The sequence below is a fragment of the Eulemur rufifrons genome, chromosome 29, assembly GCF_041146395.1.
Source record: "Eulemur rufifrons isolate Redbay chromosome 29, OSU_ERuf_1, whole genome shotgun sequence".
Classification (NCBI taxonomy): Eukaryota; Metazoa; Chordata; class Mammalia; order Primates; family Lemuridae; genus Eulemur; species Eulemur rufifrons.
In genome coordinates this window covers 23,627,242-23,648,598 of record NC_091011.1, presented here as the reverse complement: position 1 = coordinate 23,648,598, position 21,357 = coordinate 23,627,242, and the positions used below count along the sequence as shown (strand labels likewise).

Sequence of the window (21,357 nt, the reverse complement as noted above, 5' to 3'; positions counted from 1 at the left end):
CACTGAGTTGGCTTTTTTCCACACAACTCATTTTGCCTGAAGCTTAGTCACTATAGGGAATTCAGAGAATACTTTCCTAGTAGCTCAGTTTTTTAAATAATTGTAAATCGTTCAGGCATTTAACAAATATCTACCTAGTATAAAAATAATTCAGTACGGTTAAGTGCCCATGTACCCCTTGATCTCATTACTTGTTCTGTACACCCAGAGACATTATAAATAGAAAAGGCACGCCACAGACTGATAGAAGATATTTATAACTCATAACTGAAAAGTATTAATATCCAGAAAATATAAAGAACTCCCATAAATCAATAAGGAAAAGAAAACCTAGGAGAAAAATGGTCAAAGTACATGATCAGGCATCATTTTCCAGAGATCACTATCCTGAATTTGCTGTTTATTATTATGTAATGCATGTTTTTATATTTTTACTATATATTTATGTGTTCATAAATAGTACCTAGTATTAAACTGCAAGTTTTAAACTCATATGGTGTCATATTGTACACATTCTTCCTTTTTCACTCAGTATTGTTTTCAGATTTATCCACTATTGATACTTGTAGTCCTGGCTCATTAACTTTCCCTGCTATTTAGCATTTTGTTGTATGAATTGACCATAGTTTTCAAAAACTAATATACTGTTGATGGTATTAGTTTTCAAAAACTAATATACTGACATAGCTGATTCCAGATTTTCACTGTTACAAACAATGTAACAGTGTTCATGTTCCTTTTGCACACGTTCTCTGTCGTCTAGAAGATTGTAAGATCTGAACAGCACACTGGGAAAGGAGGACGCTGCTAGTAACTAAGGGTAACTGGCCCAGGGGTTCTAGCTATTTGCAGACTTGTAATTCACTAGGCCTTACTGGTTGGGAAGCTGTGCTGCCAGAGAAGTGGTTCTCAAACTCCAGCCTGTGTTGGCATCCCTGGAAAACCCCTTAAAACAGATTGTTCCGTAGGTCTGGGGTAGGGTCCAAGACTACATTTCTAACAAGTTCCTGGGCTTTGCTGAGGCTGCTGGTCTGGGAACTACACTTTGAGAACTGCTGTTCTAGTATATAATAGAATTAGAATGGCTGAACCACATTACTAGATATTGCCAAATTGCTCTCCAAAGTCTATAATTACCAGCAGAATAGTGAGAGTTCTCAATGCTCCACATTCTTGTTAATATTTGTCATTGTCATACTTTTAAGTTTGTGCCTGATGGTTATAAAATGATAGAATATTGCCAGAGTTTGTGTTCTTAGATTACTAGTAAGGTTGAGCAGCCTTTCCTATTTTCATTGGCAATTTGATTTCTTCCTCAGCAAATTGCCTGTTCAAGTACTTTGACCAGTTTTCTCTTAGGTTTTCTTTATTGATTCATGAGAGTTCCTTATATTTTCTGGATATTAATAATTTTCAGTTATGAGCTGTCAATATCTCCTTTCAGTCTGTGGCATGCCTTATCTCTTTCTTTATGATTTCTTGATATACAGGAGTTTCAAGTTTTTATATAAACAGACATGTCAGTTTTTTCTTTTATGGTTCACACTTTTTATATCTTGTTTTAAGAAATCCCTTTCTCCCTTGGGGTCACAAAGATGTTCTCTGATATTTTCTTCTCAGAGTTTTATAGGTGTGCTTCTCATATTTTGTCTTCAATTTTCCTAGAATTTATTTTTGAGAATGGTATAAACTATGGCTATAATTTTATTATTCCTAGTTAGAAAATCAGTTGTCTTAGCAGCATATATTGGATCACCCATCCTTTTCCCATTTATGTATATCAGAGTTGGCATTACATACATCTAAACACCTTGCTAAATATCTCATAGCAAGTTTCTGAGTTACTTGTAATAAAATCAGATCTGTGGTGTTTCTGTAATTAGAATAAGGTGCTCATTCTTTCAGGAAATGACTGGAAAAGACATAAGTTTTCATTTTCTTTACTTTATTTCACCAAGAATAAACATTAGGTTTTGGTTTTGTTTTGTTTTGTTTTGTTTTTTAGTAGAATGGTTTGATATGACAAGAATTCCCCAAGTTCTCGTTGCTTTTAGGTTTGTGACCTTGGGCAAATCACTACCTCTCTGGGTCTTCCGTGTCTTCATTTGTAAAAGGAAGAGAATTGGGCAAGGTGACTGTCAAGGCTTCCTACTTGGAAATTTTGACTCAGTCTCTGGGGAACTGACACATCTCAAAGAACGGGGAGAAAGGTATCATTTATGTCTTTCAGAGGCCAAAAATACTCCCAGATTATAGAACATGCATTATGATAATGAACTGGTATTACAGTGAAGATTAATGTATTTCATTATCTTCTCTAGGTAACCAAAATAAGTCAGGCTTAGATTTCATCTTATTTTAATGCAGCCTCATGTGGCAGAGATATTTGCAGCCCTAGAAGTCAGCTAAGGACTTTTGACAGATTTTTTTTTTTTTATGAGTTTTATTACATTTTTTGGTTTAAAATTACAGCGGTGGTCTTCCTGGACCTGTTAGGACTCATCCCAAATTCTGTGACTCCCTCTTCTCCCGTTAGACCTTCTGGCCCACATTTTGCCAGGTGGGACTCTCTTCTGGCAAGGTACAGGTACAGCAAGGAACAGCTGCTGCTTCTAGCCTGGCCACGTGGGAAACAGATCATACTGCTGTACAAACACTCCCTCCTTCTGAGGCCAGGGTGCCCATGCTATTTGTACTCACAACACCTTTGTCTTCCTTGTCTTCTTGCTGTCCTTTAGAAGAGAGCATAGAGAAGGGCTTTTTGAATTGTTGATTTGAATGACAAAGTATCGGAAAGGTATAAGGTTCTCATTGCAGGCGTAGCACTGAGTCGAGAGCTCTTTTTAAACAAGCAGTTTGTCTGACCAGGTAAGCAGGCTTTGGAGCTGAAGGTTCAGGGTCCAGACACCTATATTTGCTACAGACTGTAAAGAAGTGTCAGTCTCATTTTGTTACTTTTCTACCACAATTCCAAATCACAGAATGATCATGACTTTGTTAACAGAAGAAAATAATACTCTCTTGAGAGGAAAAAAGACTAAGAGAGCATTTCCCCAAAATGCCCACTGTGGTTATTTCTGGGAGAAAGGATTATAGGTCTCTTTAGTTCTATTCTGTTTAAATATTTTTCTTATTTTTGATAATGAACATATATTACTTGTGAAATCAGAGAAAAAGTAATAAATGTTGTATTTTTAAAAACTGCTCCTAAGCCTCAGGTGCAAGTTCAGAATCCTTGACATGGTGGTTAAAGGTCCTCGCACTTTGGCCCCAGCTCCGTGCTCACCATCGCCCAGCATGCCATGACCACTCGCAGCTCTGCGGTGCTTCATCTGTCTGCAGCACCACCTACCATCCTGCTCTGCCCTACCCAGCCTTCCAGACTCCTTCTGAGAATTCACTCTGTTCCACACTCCCCTTTAGGCTGGATTAGTTTCTCTCTTCTTTCTGTTCCTATAACGCTGTGTGTAAATCTCTACTGTAGCAGTTAGCAATTTGTGTAATCATGACTTGTTAAATGGCTGGCTCCCTTATACAGCCATCAGCTTCTTGAGGGCAGGGGATTGACTGAGTTTAAATCACAATATGTAGAGTGTGGTAGACTCATACTAAATTCTTGCTGAGTGGAGCAACTGTTCGTTGTAGATATCTACCAGCAAATTTTAATGGTATTTAATTTATTTGTTTATCATTTAATGGCCTGGAATAGGGTCACAAGAAAAAAAAGATTCCCGTTATCTTACCTCAGTAACTCACCTCAGGATGTTTTCCATGGACCTGTGCACTCTTGCCAGACCAGAAGGCTCCTCAAATGGTTGCAGATCTGGTTGTTTAGCTGGTTTTTCTTAGAGGCTGTGCCTAATATTCTCTGCCCATCAATATTATACACTTTGTGGGTGAGCAACCCTTTTCTTCACTTTTCTCAAGATATCCTCACTAAGGCCTTGTATATCTAAAATTTCCTTGGTACCATATGTCCCCTTACAGAGAATCAGCTAAGTTTTATGTGTGGCCTGAGACATATATCTTTGACCATGCTCTTGTCTACCCGGAGTGTTATCCTAAGAAAAAAACTAAATTTAATCTTGGGCTCTCCTGTTTCTGAGAGTCTTCTCCATACTTGAATTTATTAATTGTTTATCATTTATCACTTCTGTTTTGAGTTCACCACCCTGGGTACTGGCATTCCAACCTGTTCCTAATACTTTAGATAACCAGGGACATCTGTTGTTATATTTCAAATGTAGTCTTTTATATAAAATACAATATATATTAAATATATGTTCTTTTATATAATTATATTTTATGCAAATGTGAATTATGTAAAATTGAAATAGTCAGATGTACTAAAAGTATTAATAAAGCTTCACCCAAATTTTTAAAATAAAAGTTGACTGAAATTACATAATTTCAAAGCTGGGGGGCTTGAGTAAACAGTAAACTATGTCAAGCTGCAGTCACATGGCAGTGCCACTTTGGCCAGTAAAATGCAAATACCTCACTTCCTTCAGTGGACCCTTCCCAGGCAGTGTCCTGTGAACCTCATTGCTTTTCACTGCATAGGAACGTGTACTTGTGGTTTCAGTGTCAGTCTTTCTGTTATTTTAACATCTGCTCTTATTATAATTGAAAATATGTTTATAGCCTATTACAGTGTCTCACCTAAGCATTTATGAAATGGTGGTAGTACTTGTTCTAGTGCTAAAACTAACACATAAAAATAAGTAAGTTTGGAATAGAATTTAAATGTGGGAAAACATGAAGACGGTCAAATATCTATTTGACCCATTATATGCTGTGCTGTTAATGTGGGAATGAGCACTCTGTAACTACTGGTGCTCATGGTGCCATGGTGCTCACTGGTGCTACTGATGATGCTTAGAAAATAAAATGGAGCATTGAAATAAAAACATACCATGGTGATATAGATCTGTACCTCCTGAGAACTCATTTATTCCTGTGGAAAAATCAGCCTTGAATTTTACACATACTGAATTATTCATAGTCTTTAGGAACGTATCCCTCACATAAAATAGATCCATCTTATTCTTGGGGAATAAAATTTTTTATAATTAAAATTATTCCCATTTTTAAATCTCATTTTAAAACACATTGGGACAAAAATGATAGGTTGTTATAGTTAAGGTATAAAACATGAGTGACATTTATTAATAGGTCTCACCAGTTACTTTAGCTTAATAACTTCAAGCCATTCTCTCCACAATATTTTTAAAAGTTTATAGCTTTAATACCGTATACCCAGGATCACAGGAACATTCAGGACAAACATTGACATCCCAGAATGGAATGTTTAGCATTGGAAAGAACCTTTGAGATCATTTTACAAAGGGGAAACAGATAGAGAGAGCAGCTAAAGGGACTGGCTCAGGGCCATACAACATTTCAAAAAACTGCATTTCTGTATTTTTTAATAGTGTATTTCTAATTGTATTTAGTATCAATGTTTCAGTAGTTTTTCCTCACTATTTCTTTATATGTATTGAACTTTTCCTACTATAATAATAAGCTTAAGTTTAGATATATTGACCTAGGGTAAGAGTGGAAATATCAGTTTTTCTTTTTTTAAAAAAAATTCATGTGGGTTTTTTTCCTACTTTAGACTTTTGGGGTAAAAATTATATAATTTGATTTTTTACATCAGTTCCAAATACCAATAGGACCATGCTACTACATACATTAAAAAGTACATTATACAAAGAGCATATCAAATTCTGATGAAGTTGTTCCTCATGGAGTTTTTCTTCTTTTCAAGATAACGCATATGGTAAAACACTACGGCAACACCATGGCTGGGTAGTTCGAGGGGTTTTTGCGGTAAGTAGTCCTTCTGCTATTGGTTCTGATGGTCAGAGCAAGGTGTTTTGTGTATATGGTGTTTCTGCTTTGTTTTTTGAGGGAAAGAACTCAATGTTGCTTATTTCATTTACGTGTATAGGCCTTTGGTATATAGAAATGTCCACACTAAAAAGTGTCTAGACTAACAAAGATTATTAAACATGAATAAAAGAGTATGCTTTACCCTATCCAGTTCCAATGACCTTGCAGAGATTTGCCGCAGAGGTGGTTGCCTTTCTGATAAGGTAGTAAAAAGTTTGTGTATCACTGCAGAGGTTGGAAGGAAGCAACGACACCAGATATGTACCATTCAGGGAAAACGATACATTCAAGTGATGAATTCAAGCTAATAGCTCCCTCTGCTGCCCATTGTATTCAATGTCCTTAATTCTCAGGTCTTAGTTGATTTTTTTTATTAGTTGAATTTAGTCTTTGAATATTAACTGTATTGGGTGTGCCAGTGACTAGGGCCAGAAATCTCTTTTTATCCAGTTATTTTCATTGTGAAGGTGTTTATATTCATGTGTTTTGGCTCCAGTTACCCACCACCCCCTCCCTCCCAGGATGTTGAGCTAGGAAGAGCGCAAACCTGGGAATCATAGAATAGCAGGGGTAGATGGCCCCTTTATGTTAGCAATGATACTCTGTGATTCTTCCATCCAGGGAAAGGTCAGTCTTAGTCAAATGTAGCCATGAAAAGACAGTCTCATAGTTATATGCTGGGGCATTCCTAAGCATGAATCTTTAAAATGACTTTTTAACTTATAGCCCTTTGCCCCAATTTATAGTAATTTATACTATAAAATATTTTAGAAATTATGGAAGAATAAAAATGGAAAAAATTAAAACTGTCCATGTTTTCCATTTTTAACATTTTTGCGTTTTACTTCCTTTGCTTTTATTTTTGTATCTTTACATATTCTTTTAAATATTGATCTATTTAATTTTATATATTTAGGTAAATATATATTTCTGCTTATAGATGTTTATGTTTATATAGCTATATATGTATATAATTATCTTTATTTTGTATATTTTGTATATACATATAATTTTTTTCTACATTTAGTTTGTATTTTGTATCCCCCTCAATAGATTCTGTCATGACCATTTTTAAATGACATAAGAGTCTTTGAAAAAACACTATTTTTAGTGACTACATAGTATTTCCCTAGTCTGGTGGTATCATAATTTATTTGTCCAATCCTCTTGTCAGAAATTTAAGCTGCTTCTAAGTTTAGAAATAAAACAGCATCTGTTTACATGCACTTTTTACTAAAACTCTTATTTCCTCAAAATAGGTTCCTAGAAGTAGAATTGCTATGTCTAATACCAAGAACTACAGTTACAACTTACAGTTCTAAGCACTTACTGTGTACTACATGTTTTAAGGGCTTGACATACATAAATTTATGAATCTCATAACTCTGAGATAGGTTCTAATATTTTCCCTGCTTACAGACAAAGAAACCTGAGACACAAAGAGATGAGGTAACATACCCAAGGTTATAGAGTAAGTACATTTTGAAAGCTTTAGATATTATTGCCAATAATTTTCAAAGTTGCAGGATTTTAAGAAAATAGATTATGTCAAGCATTTGGCAACAGCCTTATCAATAGAGAAGTTAAGTCTGTAGCTAGATTGGCCCTTTCGTCCTCTCTACTATTCTCCAAGTCATCCCTGCTTGGGAAGGTCTGTTGAGTTTTCTGATGTGCTAATTTATGGAGTCAAATTCATTTTAACTGATCTCAGTCACTGAGGCAAACATCATTTACATCCAAGGAATTTGACTCATTTACCAGCCAAATAGTGAACTTTTATCCTCCAGCAGTTACAGTGTATTGAACTGATGCCCAGGCCAGACTCTGCCTCCAGCTTGCCATTAAGTAGCCATCATTTGACTTTTTTGGTTTTCTCTTCAGTCAAACCAGATAATTGAACTCTATTATTGGTTTCACCCTTTTTTTCTAGAGTGCTGGTTTGGCTGGGTATAGAATTCTAGGTTAATAATTACTTTTCCTCAGAATTTCAAAGGCATTGCTCTATTATCCTCCAGCTTCCACTGTTAATATTGTGAAATCTAATGTCATTCCTATTCCATTACATATAAATTGTTCCTTGTCCTCTTTGGAATGTTTTTAGAATCTTGTCTTTATACACACATTCTGAAACTTCACGATGTGCCCTTTTAGTCTTTATCATTGCTTGTGCTGAGCACTTGGTTAGGTCTTTACATCTGGAGACTCTTATCCTTCACTTTTGGGAGATTTTCTCACATTATGTTTTTGGATAACTGCCTTCTCTTCATTTTCTGTTCTCCTCCCTTGTACTTCTACCATTAACCGAATATCATGTGCCAGGCAGTAGGCTAAATACTTTCTACATATCCCATAATCCTTCAAATAAGGAAAGTGGTAGTAGTCTTCCTCTACAGATAAGGAAACTGAGGTTTTATGAGGTTAAGCACTTTGCTTAAATTTCTCAAGCTAATAGATGAAAGATCCGAGATCCAAGTCCAGGTCTACTTTATCTTGGCCTGTGCTTTAGCCACTGCATGATAATGCCAGTCATTCTCTTATTGCAAAAATGGGGAGGGCTGATTCTCAGAGACTTTCAAAGTATACAGAAGATTAGGAAAGCAACTATGGAATGATAATTCAAGATTCTCCAAAAAGCCTCTGCTGAAATCTGTTGATATCAGCAGAGCCAACCTAGTGAATGTCAGCAAATTTTAGCAAGCTTAGTGAATATTGGCCTACAAAGGAAGTGAGGGTAAGGAGCCTAGGAAATCTTCCATTAGGGAAGCAGCATGATGTGGTGGTGTGGTTGAAAAACACAGAGATGATGTTAAGTTCAGATCCTGGCCCTGGCACTCATTAGCTTTATGGAGTTCATCCGTAAAATAGGTATGTAAACTGCACAGGGTTCTTATGAAGATTAACTGGGATGAAATATGTTAAAGCATCAGTGTACAAGCAAACAACAAATGTTAGCTCCCTTCTTTTCTAAAATATATGCAAGGGTTCAAAGGAAATATGATCCATGTGGGAGAAAATGGACAGGAGATGAGATATAAACAGGACAGTGGGCTTCCCTGGAAGCCTGGCCACATGGAAACAAAGACCATGGTGGTAACATGCATTCGGGTAGATTCAGCAGACTCGGAGAATAGTCTGGATCACACTGTGGACCAGAAGGGAGCTTTTCTAAAACTCTCTCAGCGTTTCCTGACTTGATGGCATTATTCACCCTTAAGATGGTTCAAGTACATCCTTGCTTCTTCTAGCGTTAAAGTTATTTGATTTGTGCTTGGAACATAGTCTTAGTCCACGAATTGAAAGGGTATTTGTGTTTCTTTATTCTTGCTCTCACAGCTCTTTGTGCGCGCATGTGTGTGCATGAGAGTAAGTGCGAGAGACGTGATGCATATTCTCACGGGTGATTCTTTTGCAGTTAGCTCTGAGGGCAGCTCCATCCTATGAAGATTTTGTGGCCGCGTTGACTATAAAGGAAGGTGACCACCAGAAAGAAGCTTTCAGTATTGGGATGCAGAGGGACCTCAGCCTTTACCTCCCTGCCATGGAAAAGCAGCTGGCCATACTGGACACCTTATACGAGGTCCATGGGCTGGAGTCTGATGAGGTGGTATGACAGCTGCAGGACAGCGCCTCCTAACTTCAGGGAATACAGTTTGCTCAAGTGTTTTGTTGCCCTACTTAATTTCCAGCAACAGCCTCAACCCTCTCCAACCCCTTCACTTGGGAGGATGGAGAAGAGGAGGCAAAACCAGTGCTTTTATATATAATTTTTTAAATGCATATGTGTTTTGTGTATTTAAAAATCAAGGTGCTATATATTTCAGTTCAATGGGCCTACTGGAAACCAAATCATAGCTGTTACAGACTTGAACAGCAAGTTATCAGAGCAGATTTGACAAATGAATTTGCTGTTATTATGTACTGTTTTGTTTTTAGATTTTAGTTTTAATGGACCACCCAAACCCAAGCTGAAAATGAACAAATTCTGTATCAAAGAGTATAATTCATAGCCAGTATGTCAGCCAGTTTAGAATTAGACTAAACACTTGGAGGGAGCGTAAGCCCCTTTGTTGAACCCATTGTGACGTAGAGTTTGCTATTCCGAGACATTCTCCAGTGGATCCTCTTCTCCGTGGCTCTGTCAGCGATAAGAGCCTGTGTAGTGAAGATGCTCAGGGCATTTGCACGTCCATGCAGTTGTGGGAGGTGGAGAAGACATGGACAAGGAGTGCCATCCTGTTGACAGGCAGTGGACTGTGGCTCTGAGGAGATGAGTGGCGTGCCCTAAACCCAAGTTGGAGGACAGTGCGGGAGAAGTGGGACAGGTCGTTTGCGATGACACCTTCCTAGTGCCTACCTTTTGCCAGCATGTTTCCCGTGCATTATCTCAATTGGACATCACAAGGAAACCATGATACTCAAAGGGATTATTACCCCACTTCAAAAGCAAGGTTTAGAGGTCAAGGGATGTTCTCACAGTCACGTGATCTGTAAGTAGAGAGCTAGGTGATTTCCAAGTATGATCTGAGCCACCTCTGCATCAGAGTCACATGAAGTGCTTATTCAAAGAGCAGGTTCCCAGGCCTTATCCTGACCCAAAGAACCAGAATCTGGGGGGTGGGACTCAGGAACCTGCACTTGGATAAGCTCTCCATGTGATGAATCTGCACGGTGTTGAGGAGCCGCTAGATTAAATTCTGGTTTACCGAATTCCCAGTCTTCTGCAACAGCTAAATGACATGTCCTTTTTCAAAGAGGAAAAGGCCATTATTCAAGTAAAATAGCTAAATAGAGAGTGAGAAGTGAAGCAGGTTTACTCAGCAACATTCATAATTGAACCAGCATCGGGACCCAGCTTTGGCATTGCTTTAGGGATCATGGCTCTGAGTCTGCTTTCTGATCAGTCTTGATTTAATCACCAAGAGTGCAGAGCAAGCTAAATGCAGCTGTTCATCAATCTCAAAAGGTTTGGGACAGTGTCAGAGGTTAAAGATAGGACTTAAGTATTGCATAAAACAGCATTGGGTATGCGTTCTTGTGCATGGTATGCTACCCAGGCTCTGGCCCTCAACTCCCAGTAGACCAAGCCGCCTAGAGTGTGCACTGGAGAGAAGCCATGGGTGCCTTCCCCATTAGAGGTTATTACTTCCTTCTAGTAACAGGAAGAATAGGTGGTTCCAGCATAAGGCAGTTCCCCAGGGTGGAAGCTGTGCGAGTGAATTGAGCAGCTCTAGATGGTGCTATTCCTGCTGCAGATCCCTAGGGCAGAGGAGCAGCTCCTCTCTTTAGGCAGAGAGGTTCATGTAGGGAGGGAGGTTGATTTTGTCTTTTGTCTGTCTTTAAGCAAAGGGGCATTTATTTAGCTCAAAGTAATGAAGCAGATAATTTGTCCACATAAGGACTTCTGGAAAATGCTTAAAACTTAGAAAAGCAACCTCACATGTTTTAAGGCTAGGGGATAAAAGGCTGCTAAAATGATATTTCGTATTTTAGCATTTGCTGTTGGCAGCTACCAAAGTGTGGTGTTATTTTCCTCCCTCTCCCATGAGTCCTTAGTGTGGATCTCCTTCTCTGGGTAGTATGAACATGATGGCAGGACTAGGAAATAATTTAGACTCCTGCCCTTTATATAGTCCTATAAAAGGGAACAAGAAAAAGCAGCAGGTCTTTGCTTGTACTTTGAATGAAGATGCTTTAGGCATTGTGCCACTTACAGGGGATGCTACCAGGAGATTGTAAGTGTTGTGAAGCCGGTTTGGTCTAAGCAACTGCTGGTGCTCCCTGTCACCTCAGGTGAACTCTTGTGGTCTCTTGGAGAGGAGGTGGCACTCTGCAAATACCTCAGGTTTATCCCGAGGCTCTAAGTACACGCACAAAAGGAAAGATGCTCACTGTGGCCATTTCACATGTATATAGGTACTGCCTAGGCATATACGACTCAATTGTCTGGGGAAGAGGGGATTAATATTTTTTTAGATCATTGGGAACCCAGATCAGACAAATTGAGTAACTTGAATAAGTTACATTTTCCAATCACTCTTTTCCAGCCCTGTAGAAAGAAAATAATGTGCTTTGGTGGGTATTTTCCTTACTGGAGCATATTAAGTATGCCTGAGGTGTGTAAAACTGAGGATCCTTAAATAAAAATAGGGAGAAGAAATTGAACCTAATGTTAAGAAATAAATTCAACTGGACCCGAATGGTGGGAAGGTCAGAGCTTCCTCCTGGCTCTACAGTATTTGCCTCTCCGTTTTAAAGTCATAATTTGTGCTGGTTTGCAGTTACTTTCCAAGAAGGGAGCAATGAGAAAAGATGCTTAAAACTTTTTCTCCATAGCCCTCCAATACTTCCGGAACACCTAAGCTTGCTTTCCACCTTGACTGTGAAAGGAGATGAGAAAACCTCTAGTATGTTTGTTGACAGAATAATCATCTTGCTTTCATTGCTCTTTCTAGCGTAACCTTTAGGGAGAACATGAACACAAAGGAAATGTGTCTTCTGAGTATTAGTAGATGTGAATAAGTAACATTTTGCTGACCCCTTAGAAGACACTTCATGCACGGAATTTCATCATGCCGGCACTTCTCTCCACGATAGAAGCCAGGCTTTATGCTTTGGAGGGATCAGTGTGTCCTTGTTGAACTGGACAAAATACTTTCAGTGATGGCAAGTTTTTTGTCCTTTGAAAGCAAATCAGATTCGTTTTAGCTAATCCTGGTGAAAAATGTTAAATTGGAGGGATATCTTTTAGGGGCAAAACCAGCTTGTAACTATGAGGAGGAAATGATTTTCTCATCAGCTCTTGATCCAGCTCTGAAAGGAGTTGCAGAAGAGGAGCTCTCAGAATGTTGAGCACATGGGCCTTGAGTATTCATTAGGATGTGTACGTAGTGGCTTGAGGCACCTTCTCATCATTGTGTGTCATTCTGAACATAAAGTTTCCCCCAGTGTCCTATTCCAGGATGAGGGATTTCTAAACTCCATGGTTCAATGTTACTGCTTTTTTTTCTTCTTTGCTACTGAAAATCGCCAGTAGTGCCCCCATCAGCATGCCAGATCTATCCTCTCTTTTATCTGTTCTGCCCATCCCTCAGCAGCAGCTTCTAGCACTTATGTAGAGCACCTGGCACTGTCCTAGCCCGGGGCCAGGTGCCTAATCCATGGGGATTCTGTCCCTCTCCCAGACTGCAGGAGCTTCTTAAGGAACCCTCATTCCCATTTATAGCTGGAAAGCAGGTGGACACCATGATTTGTGGCACCTGGGAAAGGTGATCTATTATTAGGGGAGTGCTGCTAGAAAAATTTGCACTCTTCTTTTTTTGGTTATTACTTCCATATATATATATCCAAGAATGCTTTCAACTTTATGCTTTTTCAGAAAAGTGTTTTTAATTAAGAGAAATATGTGGTAAGGAGTAATAAATAATGTACTTTTTTCTTCACTAAATTTGAAGTGAGGAAAAGAACTAAATAAGGAGTTTCTTATTAAGGAAACCTAATGTGAGTGTGAAAATCATATATATGAAAAAATGTCAGATAAGGCAATAGAGTTAGAGGGTCATGAGCAGTAGATGATGATGTGAGGCATTTTAGAAACTTTCTGGAGGAAAACAATTTTTATGTTTTTTCCTACTAAACCTCCATGTCCTACAAGAACTTGGTTACATAATGGTGCATTTCTGAATCATTGATTAAAACCAGTTGCTTCTGATGTTAGTCATAGGTTTGACAACTATTCAGCTCCCCCACCCTCATGTTTCATTACTTTTCTTAAGGCAAACTATCAACGTTTTTTAAATTTTAAAATTTTAAATGTAGAATTTTTAAGTAAGTAAAATATATTTTAAGCCATTGTTCTGTTAGCTGAGCTAATGTGTTTGGTCTGAGAGGGCCTAACTTCCAACGCTCTTTGTGATCTTGTACAGTCTGTACACAAACTTCAGTATATATGGTAAACTTGTATCCCTGTGAAGTGTATATAGAATGCTTTATTTAGGAATACGTTCTACTTCTGTATGTCCCTTTGTAATCTGCAGTTGCTTACTCAGGGGTTTCATAGTAATGACATAAATTTTATTAACTGTCTAATGATACTTTAAGACTGTTTATCTATTATAAGGTTGTTAGGGTCCTTTCAACAATTCCATAAGCATACTGTTTATTAAACCTTCCCTGTAAATGTTACCAATTCCCATCCTGTCTCAGACAGTCAATAGTCCTGTGTACAGTGGCCATTTGCATGATTTCTTGTTGCACTGCCACATTCAGGCATTCCAGGGCATGATTAAGCAGTCATTGACGTGCCTCTCTGGTACAGCTGACGCATGCATTGATCTCTCTCCTCTGCTGTTTATGTATAGCCTTTAATTAAAAGGAAAAAAATGCCACCACTCTGCAATGCAAAAGTTTTCAAAATTCTTTGGTTACCCTTATTAATCACTTCTCTTTCAGAGTGAACAAATGTTTTTAGCTAAGCTACGTGACAACCTAAGAACAATATCCTGCTTGTTTTAAATATTTCATAGATTTTAAAGTGTGGTCAGTATTTCCTCCCTGTACCTTACAAACAGAAACCACCCTGGGTTGGCTGGTACCCTTTGCAAAGCTGATCTCATCCACACAGACTCCCATGTACGTGTGTTTATTTATAGGTGTTTCTGGAGTCAGTGGTGATAAGAAGGGTGATCTAGAAGTTATTCTGTGGCTTCCTAGTAAGCTAATGAGCCAGTTTCATGGCATGTTTAATGTGTAATTCCCATGTGTCATGAGAATTTCACTAGAATGTTATTAAACAGCCCAACTACCTCATGTGAAATTGGCTGTGGACAATCTGTGTCAGAGAATTGTGTTCAGATAAATTTATTCTGGTTAATAGATTTAAGAAATTGATGTCTATATAAAGAACAAACATGTTAGACCAGATGCCAAAGGCTAAAATGTACATAGATTTCCTTGGATTAACTTTTAAGTTAATGTTTAATGCCACACCCAGTATTCTTATGAATGTTTGTGGTTTCATACATTCATGCACTCTGAATATCTGTGACATGCAGTCTTATACGTTACCTGTTTTTGTTCGTAAGCATTTTGAATGAGCATCATAATGACAGTAGAATGCAAGTTAAACTACAAGTGTCAAGTGGTTTGTTGACTTCCTAATTTAATGGACCTTTACTTAGAATATAATGTGTTGGGGCCTTTTAGGACCAACCGATGAATGAGAATTTCATGCTTAGGTTTGTGTTGTTTATCTGTCCAAGTTCTTATTCTATATTTTGTGGGGAGGGGTGATGGGAGGGCTTTACTTTTTTTGCAAAAATGTTTGAAAACATCTGTCAAATTTTATATTCGTTAGTTATAATAAACTTATTTTTAAAGGATTTTATCAAGTTCTTCTCAAATATTTTTGTGGGTTTCTGCTTAATTGAATATACCAGTAATAAGTATCATTTATGGATCACGTATGACTTGCATCAGTCTAAGCTCTTTACAAATATTAACACGTTTCATCCTCTAATAACTACAGGGCAAGTACTATCATTATTCTCAAGTTACAGGTGAGAAAATTGAGGCACAGACTGGGGAAGCCCCTTGCCTAAGGTCCCACAGCTAACGAGAAATAGAGCCAGGCTACAAACCCAGGCAGTCCAGCTCCAAAAGCTTTATAGAACTATTTAAAACCTAAACAAAACATCATTTTGAAGCATCAAACAGCCTCTGTAATAGCATTGCCCTGAGTGTTCTAAGCATTTTAGAAAGACTAGCTCCTTTCAAAGGTAGCTGAGGTTTTTTTTTTTTTTTTTGGCTTCTTTTAATTCTGTTTTCAGAGAAACCACAGATGCAAAACAGATAGTAGATGCATTTGCTAAGCGTAATGTTTGAGTGGCTGTGTGCTTAATTAGTTTATATTCAATAGCAGACACACTTTTGCCTAAATTGCTTGATGCCAAAGAAGGGTGAACACTTGTCAGGTTTTCCCTCTCATACACTTGTTTGTAGATATCAGGATACCTGTAGATATCTAGATAACGGCTTCTTATGAATCTTAACATCAGTACTGCCAGAGCAGGCTGTGTAAGGACCAGCTCTACCTCCTACTTCTCCATGCCTGGGTAGAGACGTATGCCCAGTTAGGAGCGGTGTGAAAGGAGTCCATTTCTGTTCCTCAGCTGCACCCTCTGGGGCACTTGCACTGCTTTCTGGAGGATGAACAGAGGTGATTTCCGAAAGAACATATTTGCATATCGGTCCCAACTTCTAGTGGGTAGGGGAGTAGAGCTGCCTCATGGTAATGAGGGATTGACTGAGGAGAGAGTGTGGCTACGTTTGCCACTTGCTCTTATTCCAGAATCTGCAGGTACTGGTGCATTCTCTGTCCTCTCATCGTTCTGTAATAACCTGGACACACCTGGAAGATCTGTGCTCAGTGGCAGCAATGGGGAAGCCAAAAGAGCAAGAAGGAGTGGAACAATCCTAGAGTTGGTATTTTAATTTGTTCGTATGTTCACAATGGTACATTAGAAGAGATGTTCTCTTATGAGCACGTGTCGTGTGTGTCCATATGCATTGGTGCACACACATCCCACCACTGTCGTCATCGTCATTCTTTCCAGAGACACAAAATGGAGATAGCCTTTGGAGCAGCGTGGTTCATGTTGATGGAGAATTGATGAATGTTGATTTTCTGATGTCAGCGCTGAGGACACAGACCACATTTTGGATGGTTTACTGTGTGAACACATCTCCCTCCTCAGAGAACAGAGTTGTCACATCTTTGCTGACACTTATGTATGGCCAATTTTAGGACTTTTGGCTTTGGCTTGAGAGACCAACTTGTTGAAAAGGTTTTTAGTTATTTTAAAAGTCAAATGCCACTTCAGAGTCCTTCATGAGATCACCGTAGACAGTGAATTCCCTCAGTCCTCCCCTTCTGACCATTGTGCTTCATTGAGTTTCTTGATCACAGGGGGATATGAGGTGATTCTCCACTTGGTTCCTGATTTAGACCTGGCCCTCTGCTCTCCTCCCTGCAGACAGCCCTTAAATTACACTTCAGGTGCACATCACTCACCTGGGCTGTGGTCTTGGAGCTCCAGGCCAACCCACCTGCCTCCTGATCATCCCTTAGGTGTCCTACCTTCACCTGAAACCCCAACTCCAAACTTGGTTGCCCCTAAAGCTTTTCGATCCAAGTCAGTTGTGTCACTGTTATTCTAGTCTCTCAGACAAGAAATTCAGACACCCTAAACTCTTACTTCCACTCTTCTACCTCGGCACCCACATTCTTGGTGCTGTGGCTACAGCCTTGATCTCTGAATCCTCTGCTCTTTCAACTCATCATGGCCTTCCAAACCTGAACGCTCCCTTTTGATTCCATGCCACGTTTCAAGTCCCTTCACAAACTTGGAATGCCCTCTCCTCTTTCCCTTTCATGGAAGTCCCTCGAAAACTTCCCAGACACAATACATCCCAGCCTTTAATTTCACCTCTAAACACCCCCTGCATTTCTAAATGATACCTCACAAATCAGAACTTAGGGACTAGAAGCGTGACTCCAAGATAACTAGACTAATTCTTTGATGTTGTGTTCTGGCTATTGGTGTCCGTACCACTCTCATTAAATCATGAACTTCACCTTCAAATCAAAGTGCCCAGCACCCAACAGTGCCTTCCTTGTCCATGGTAGGATTCCAAAACTGTCCTCGAAGTTGGGTGTTACCTCAAATGGTGCTCCCTGATTCTTTCAACTGTTAGTTCTGTTGCCCAGCTGGATAAAAATATTTTCAAAGCAAAATTATACACATCTATTCCCTCCTGCTTCCTTGGCTACTCAAGAAATACTTTGACCACTCAGGGTATAAGTACTTTGTTTTCTATGTTTTGCCTTTGTTAATGCACATATAAAATGTTTGTATCAGTGGTACTCATGTATCAAATTATGAACAATTAGGCGGCAAGGTCCAGCTCGTGGCTTTCAGCCCTGTTTGTACATTAAAATCAAGGGAAGGACTCAAACAATAAGCAAATTAAAAAAAACAAACAAACAAAAAAAAAAAAAACACTGATGTCTAGGCCCCTCCCAGACCACTTAAATCAGGCACATGGCCTGTCACCAATTTGTTAAAAATCTCCCTAGTGATTCTAATGTGCAGCCGAGTGAGAACCCCAGAGCTGCTGGTTTAGTCCCTTGAAATTGTACTGTGGGGTTTTTAGGAGAAATATGGCCAGATCACAGAACCTCCATCTCCTAAAGCCTAACAAAATGAACAACCAAAATAAATAAAAATTTAAAAAGTAAAACCAGTTAAAAAAAATCGCCAGCAATCGAACAATGGAAGGAGCCCTGCCTTGTCCTTGTGTCTTAAACTTCAAAGGGTGATAGCCAGAGAAAAAGACTGGACTGCTCTGGCATGAAAGAAGAGCTCCTAATCCCACCCCTTACTGGGGAATTTTCAAAATTGAGAATACTCAGTAAAATCTCAGGTTTTGGAAAGAAGTAGACGGGTGAGTTGGGACAGGATCTGTATCCTCCCTTCCTGTGCATGGAGCTGCTGCAGGGCAGTGTGGGGAGGGGCGTGGAGGGGGGCGTTGCTGGGGTGAGATGAGGGAAACAAGGGATAGGAAGCAGCTCATCCCTGAATTAAAACCTACATTCCAAGGGTCTTGTTCCCATGATGAAGAGACCCAGTAAATATGTCTCCTCTCCATTCGGAACTCACCCTGGTGCAGGACTTAATGCAGGTCCCAGAAGACAGAGTAGAGTCCCGTCCCTCTAGCAAAAGCCCATATACACAGCTCCTTCCTCCCCTGCTCAGACAAAAAGACATGGACGAGCAGGCCTCCTACTTGGCTGCTACACACTGGTATGGCTGTGCTGGTTATTAAAATATCAAAATACTTCCATACCAGGAGGTAAATAACCACCATCCAAGTGTCTCATGCTGTTCTGGCCACCTCAACCCCTCTCACAAGAAGCCCCCCATTCCAGATGACCCCACGAGACAGCAACTACAGGAGTAACGTGGCCCAGCAAGGGACCTTCAGGCCCCTGCCCCAGAGCTGTGACCACCCTCTATTCCATCTTCTCAACGTCTGTGTCATACTATCTTAAATATCTTCGTACTATCATAAATATCTTCAGTGCCATCTGGGCAGGGAAGTATATAGAACAGAAGCTCACAAAAGAGAAATAGATACCAAGTAAGATGGGATATACGTCAAGGAGAATACACCAACACTATATGAAAGCACATAAATGGTCTGGACGGAACTGCCCACATTAAACACGAGCAAATGTAAACAAAATGACCTGGCAACTACGTAAGTACGCTATAGCCAGAAAGGGGGCAGAATGGGAAACCGATGAAACCAGTTTGGAAGAAAAGCTAACCTAAGAAACAGAAGTCCATACCAGTTTATTGTGCTCTCAAAGAGCTTAAAAAACACAGGAACTCAACCACTCAAATATGAGCTGATGAAACAACATAATAAGATTAAAAGATTGCAGTTAAGGAAACAACTTGGCTAAAATAATGTTACAGAACTAATAAATGAATTAAGAATAGCAAGAAACATGGTTGAAAACCAAATCGATAACAGAAGAAAAGGCTTGAGGTGACTGCAGTGAATGAAGAATATAAAACACAAAGATTCGAGTAAGTCTTGAGTGGGTAATTGTAGGAGGATAAAGATATTCTAACGTAAGAGTAATTGACAAAAAAAGTAAGTGACCAAAAAGAAAAAAGAGGAACTAAGAAAGTATTAAAAATATGATACAGAAAAATTTTCCTGGAATGAAGGAATGACTCTTCAGATTAAAAGAGTTCACTGTGTTCTAGGAAATCCAACAAAAAACCCTGACACCAAAACATATCCTGATGAAGTTACTGAACTTCAAGAATAAGGAAAGAATTCTTCACCATTCAGTCAGAAAAAACAAGTCACCAAGGGATCCCAGACTCTTTAACACAAGATGCAGTGACGGGAAACAATGGAGGAGTATTTCCAAAGATCTGAATAGGAAAAAAGAATGATTTAAATGTATTATTGCCAAGTCATCAAATATAACGTTGAGTCCTGATAAGCATGCAAGAAGTCAGGGATACAACACCCACGAGCCCTCCTTAAGGAACCCATCTGATAGGACAGATGAATCCAATGACTCAGTAATGGAGGAGCTTGTAGAAAAAGAACCGGTGGGGAGCACTGAATTTATGTAAACTAAAAGCCAAGACCAAACTGGGAATTATAGTTCCATTACAGATACAGATTGCAAATATTATAAACCTTAATAAGATAACTCATAAATTGGCAGTGGGGGAAAGGAGGTATAACAGTGCCAATACAGTCTTATTTTCATAGTAGAGAGTTGATGTTGTCTAAAAAAAAGAATAAACTCTTAAATTTTTTGGTAATCTTTTAAAGAAACTTAAATAGATTTTTAAAGAAATATCTGTTTAGCAGTTGCTTCAGTTCCCTTTGTTTCTTACCTTAAATACAAGCAAATTAGCTGAATGCTTTTATTTTAAAATACATGTGATTAGAAATAAATGAGAAACTAAAAATAAGTATGATTCTATGTTTATAAAAATACCCTCTATCTTTTTGTCTGTATCTGTGTAGAGAAAAGTCAGGAATGAGCCTCATGCAGTGGCACATGCCTGTAGTCCCAGCTAGTTGGGAGGCTGAGGCAGGAGGATTGCTTGAGCCCAGGAGTTCAAGGCCAGCCTGGGCAACATAGTGAGATCCTTTCTCTAGAGAAAAGAAAAAAAGAAGGGTCAGGAATGATATTTACCTAAAGTGAATGACAGCTGTTTTTAGCTGGGTATTGATTTTGTTTTAATCTTTTCTTTGTATGGGTCATCAAACATGAAATATCTGATTTCGAATCAAAAGTTTAGTTTATTATATCTCAAATGAGAATCAGTACAGTTAATCAAAGTATGCACCTAAACTATAAAAAGGCATTTTCCACAGCTTGTTGAGAATTAAATATTTTTCCTTGAAAAAAGTGGTCCAAAACCTGGAAGAAGTGGTAGTCAGTAGGTGCAAGGTCTGGTGAATACGGTGGATGACAGAGTTTCCAAGTCCAGCCTCTGTAATTTGAGCAGTGTTGTTTGTGCGACATGTGGTCAAGTGTTGTCTTGCAAGAGGGTTGGACTGTGTCTATTGACCAATCAATTTCAGCTGCTTAATCACAAACTTCCTTATCATTTCATCCAACTGGTTGCGGTAGACATCGCTGTAATCTCTTGACCAGGTTTCATGAAGCTGTAGTGGATGATACCAGAGCTGGACCACCAAACAGACACCATTAGCTTTTTTAGATGAATATTTGGTTTTGGACTGTGTTTCAGCACTTCATCTTTACCCAACTGGTGTGCTGAATACTTGTGATTGTCAAAAAGAATCCATTTTTCATCACACGTAACAGTACAGTATAGAAATGGTTCGCTTTTGTGT

At 38.9% G+C, this 21,357-nt stretch overlaps 1 protein-coding gene across 2 annotated transcripts in view; it reads left to right on the top strand.

Annotated features, from left to right (window-relative positions):
• The window catches only part of PLEKHA8 (pleckstrin homology domain containing A8), a 62,637-nt gene extending 42,302 nt beyond the window's left edge, over positions 1 to 20,335 (top strand). Inside the window, exons 13-14 of one of the 2 annotated variants that reach the window (XM_069461522.1) lie at positions 5,774 to 5,835; positions 9,311 to 15,188. In XM_069461522.1, the coding sequence (XP_069317623.1) occupies positions 5,774 to 5,835; positions 9,311 to 9,508 (260 nt within the window). In that variant the 3' untranslated portion in view covers positions 9,509 to 15,188. Of the gene's footprint in view, positions 1 to 5,773; positions 5,836 to 9,310; positions 15,189 to 19,733 lie in introns of those variants that run through there. The other variant, XM_069461521.1, reaches the window with a different exon arrangement.
• Positions 20,336 to 21,357: the final 1,022 nt, after the last annotated feature.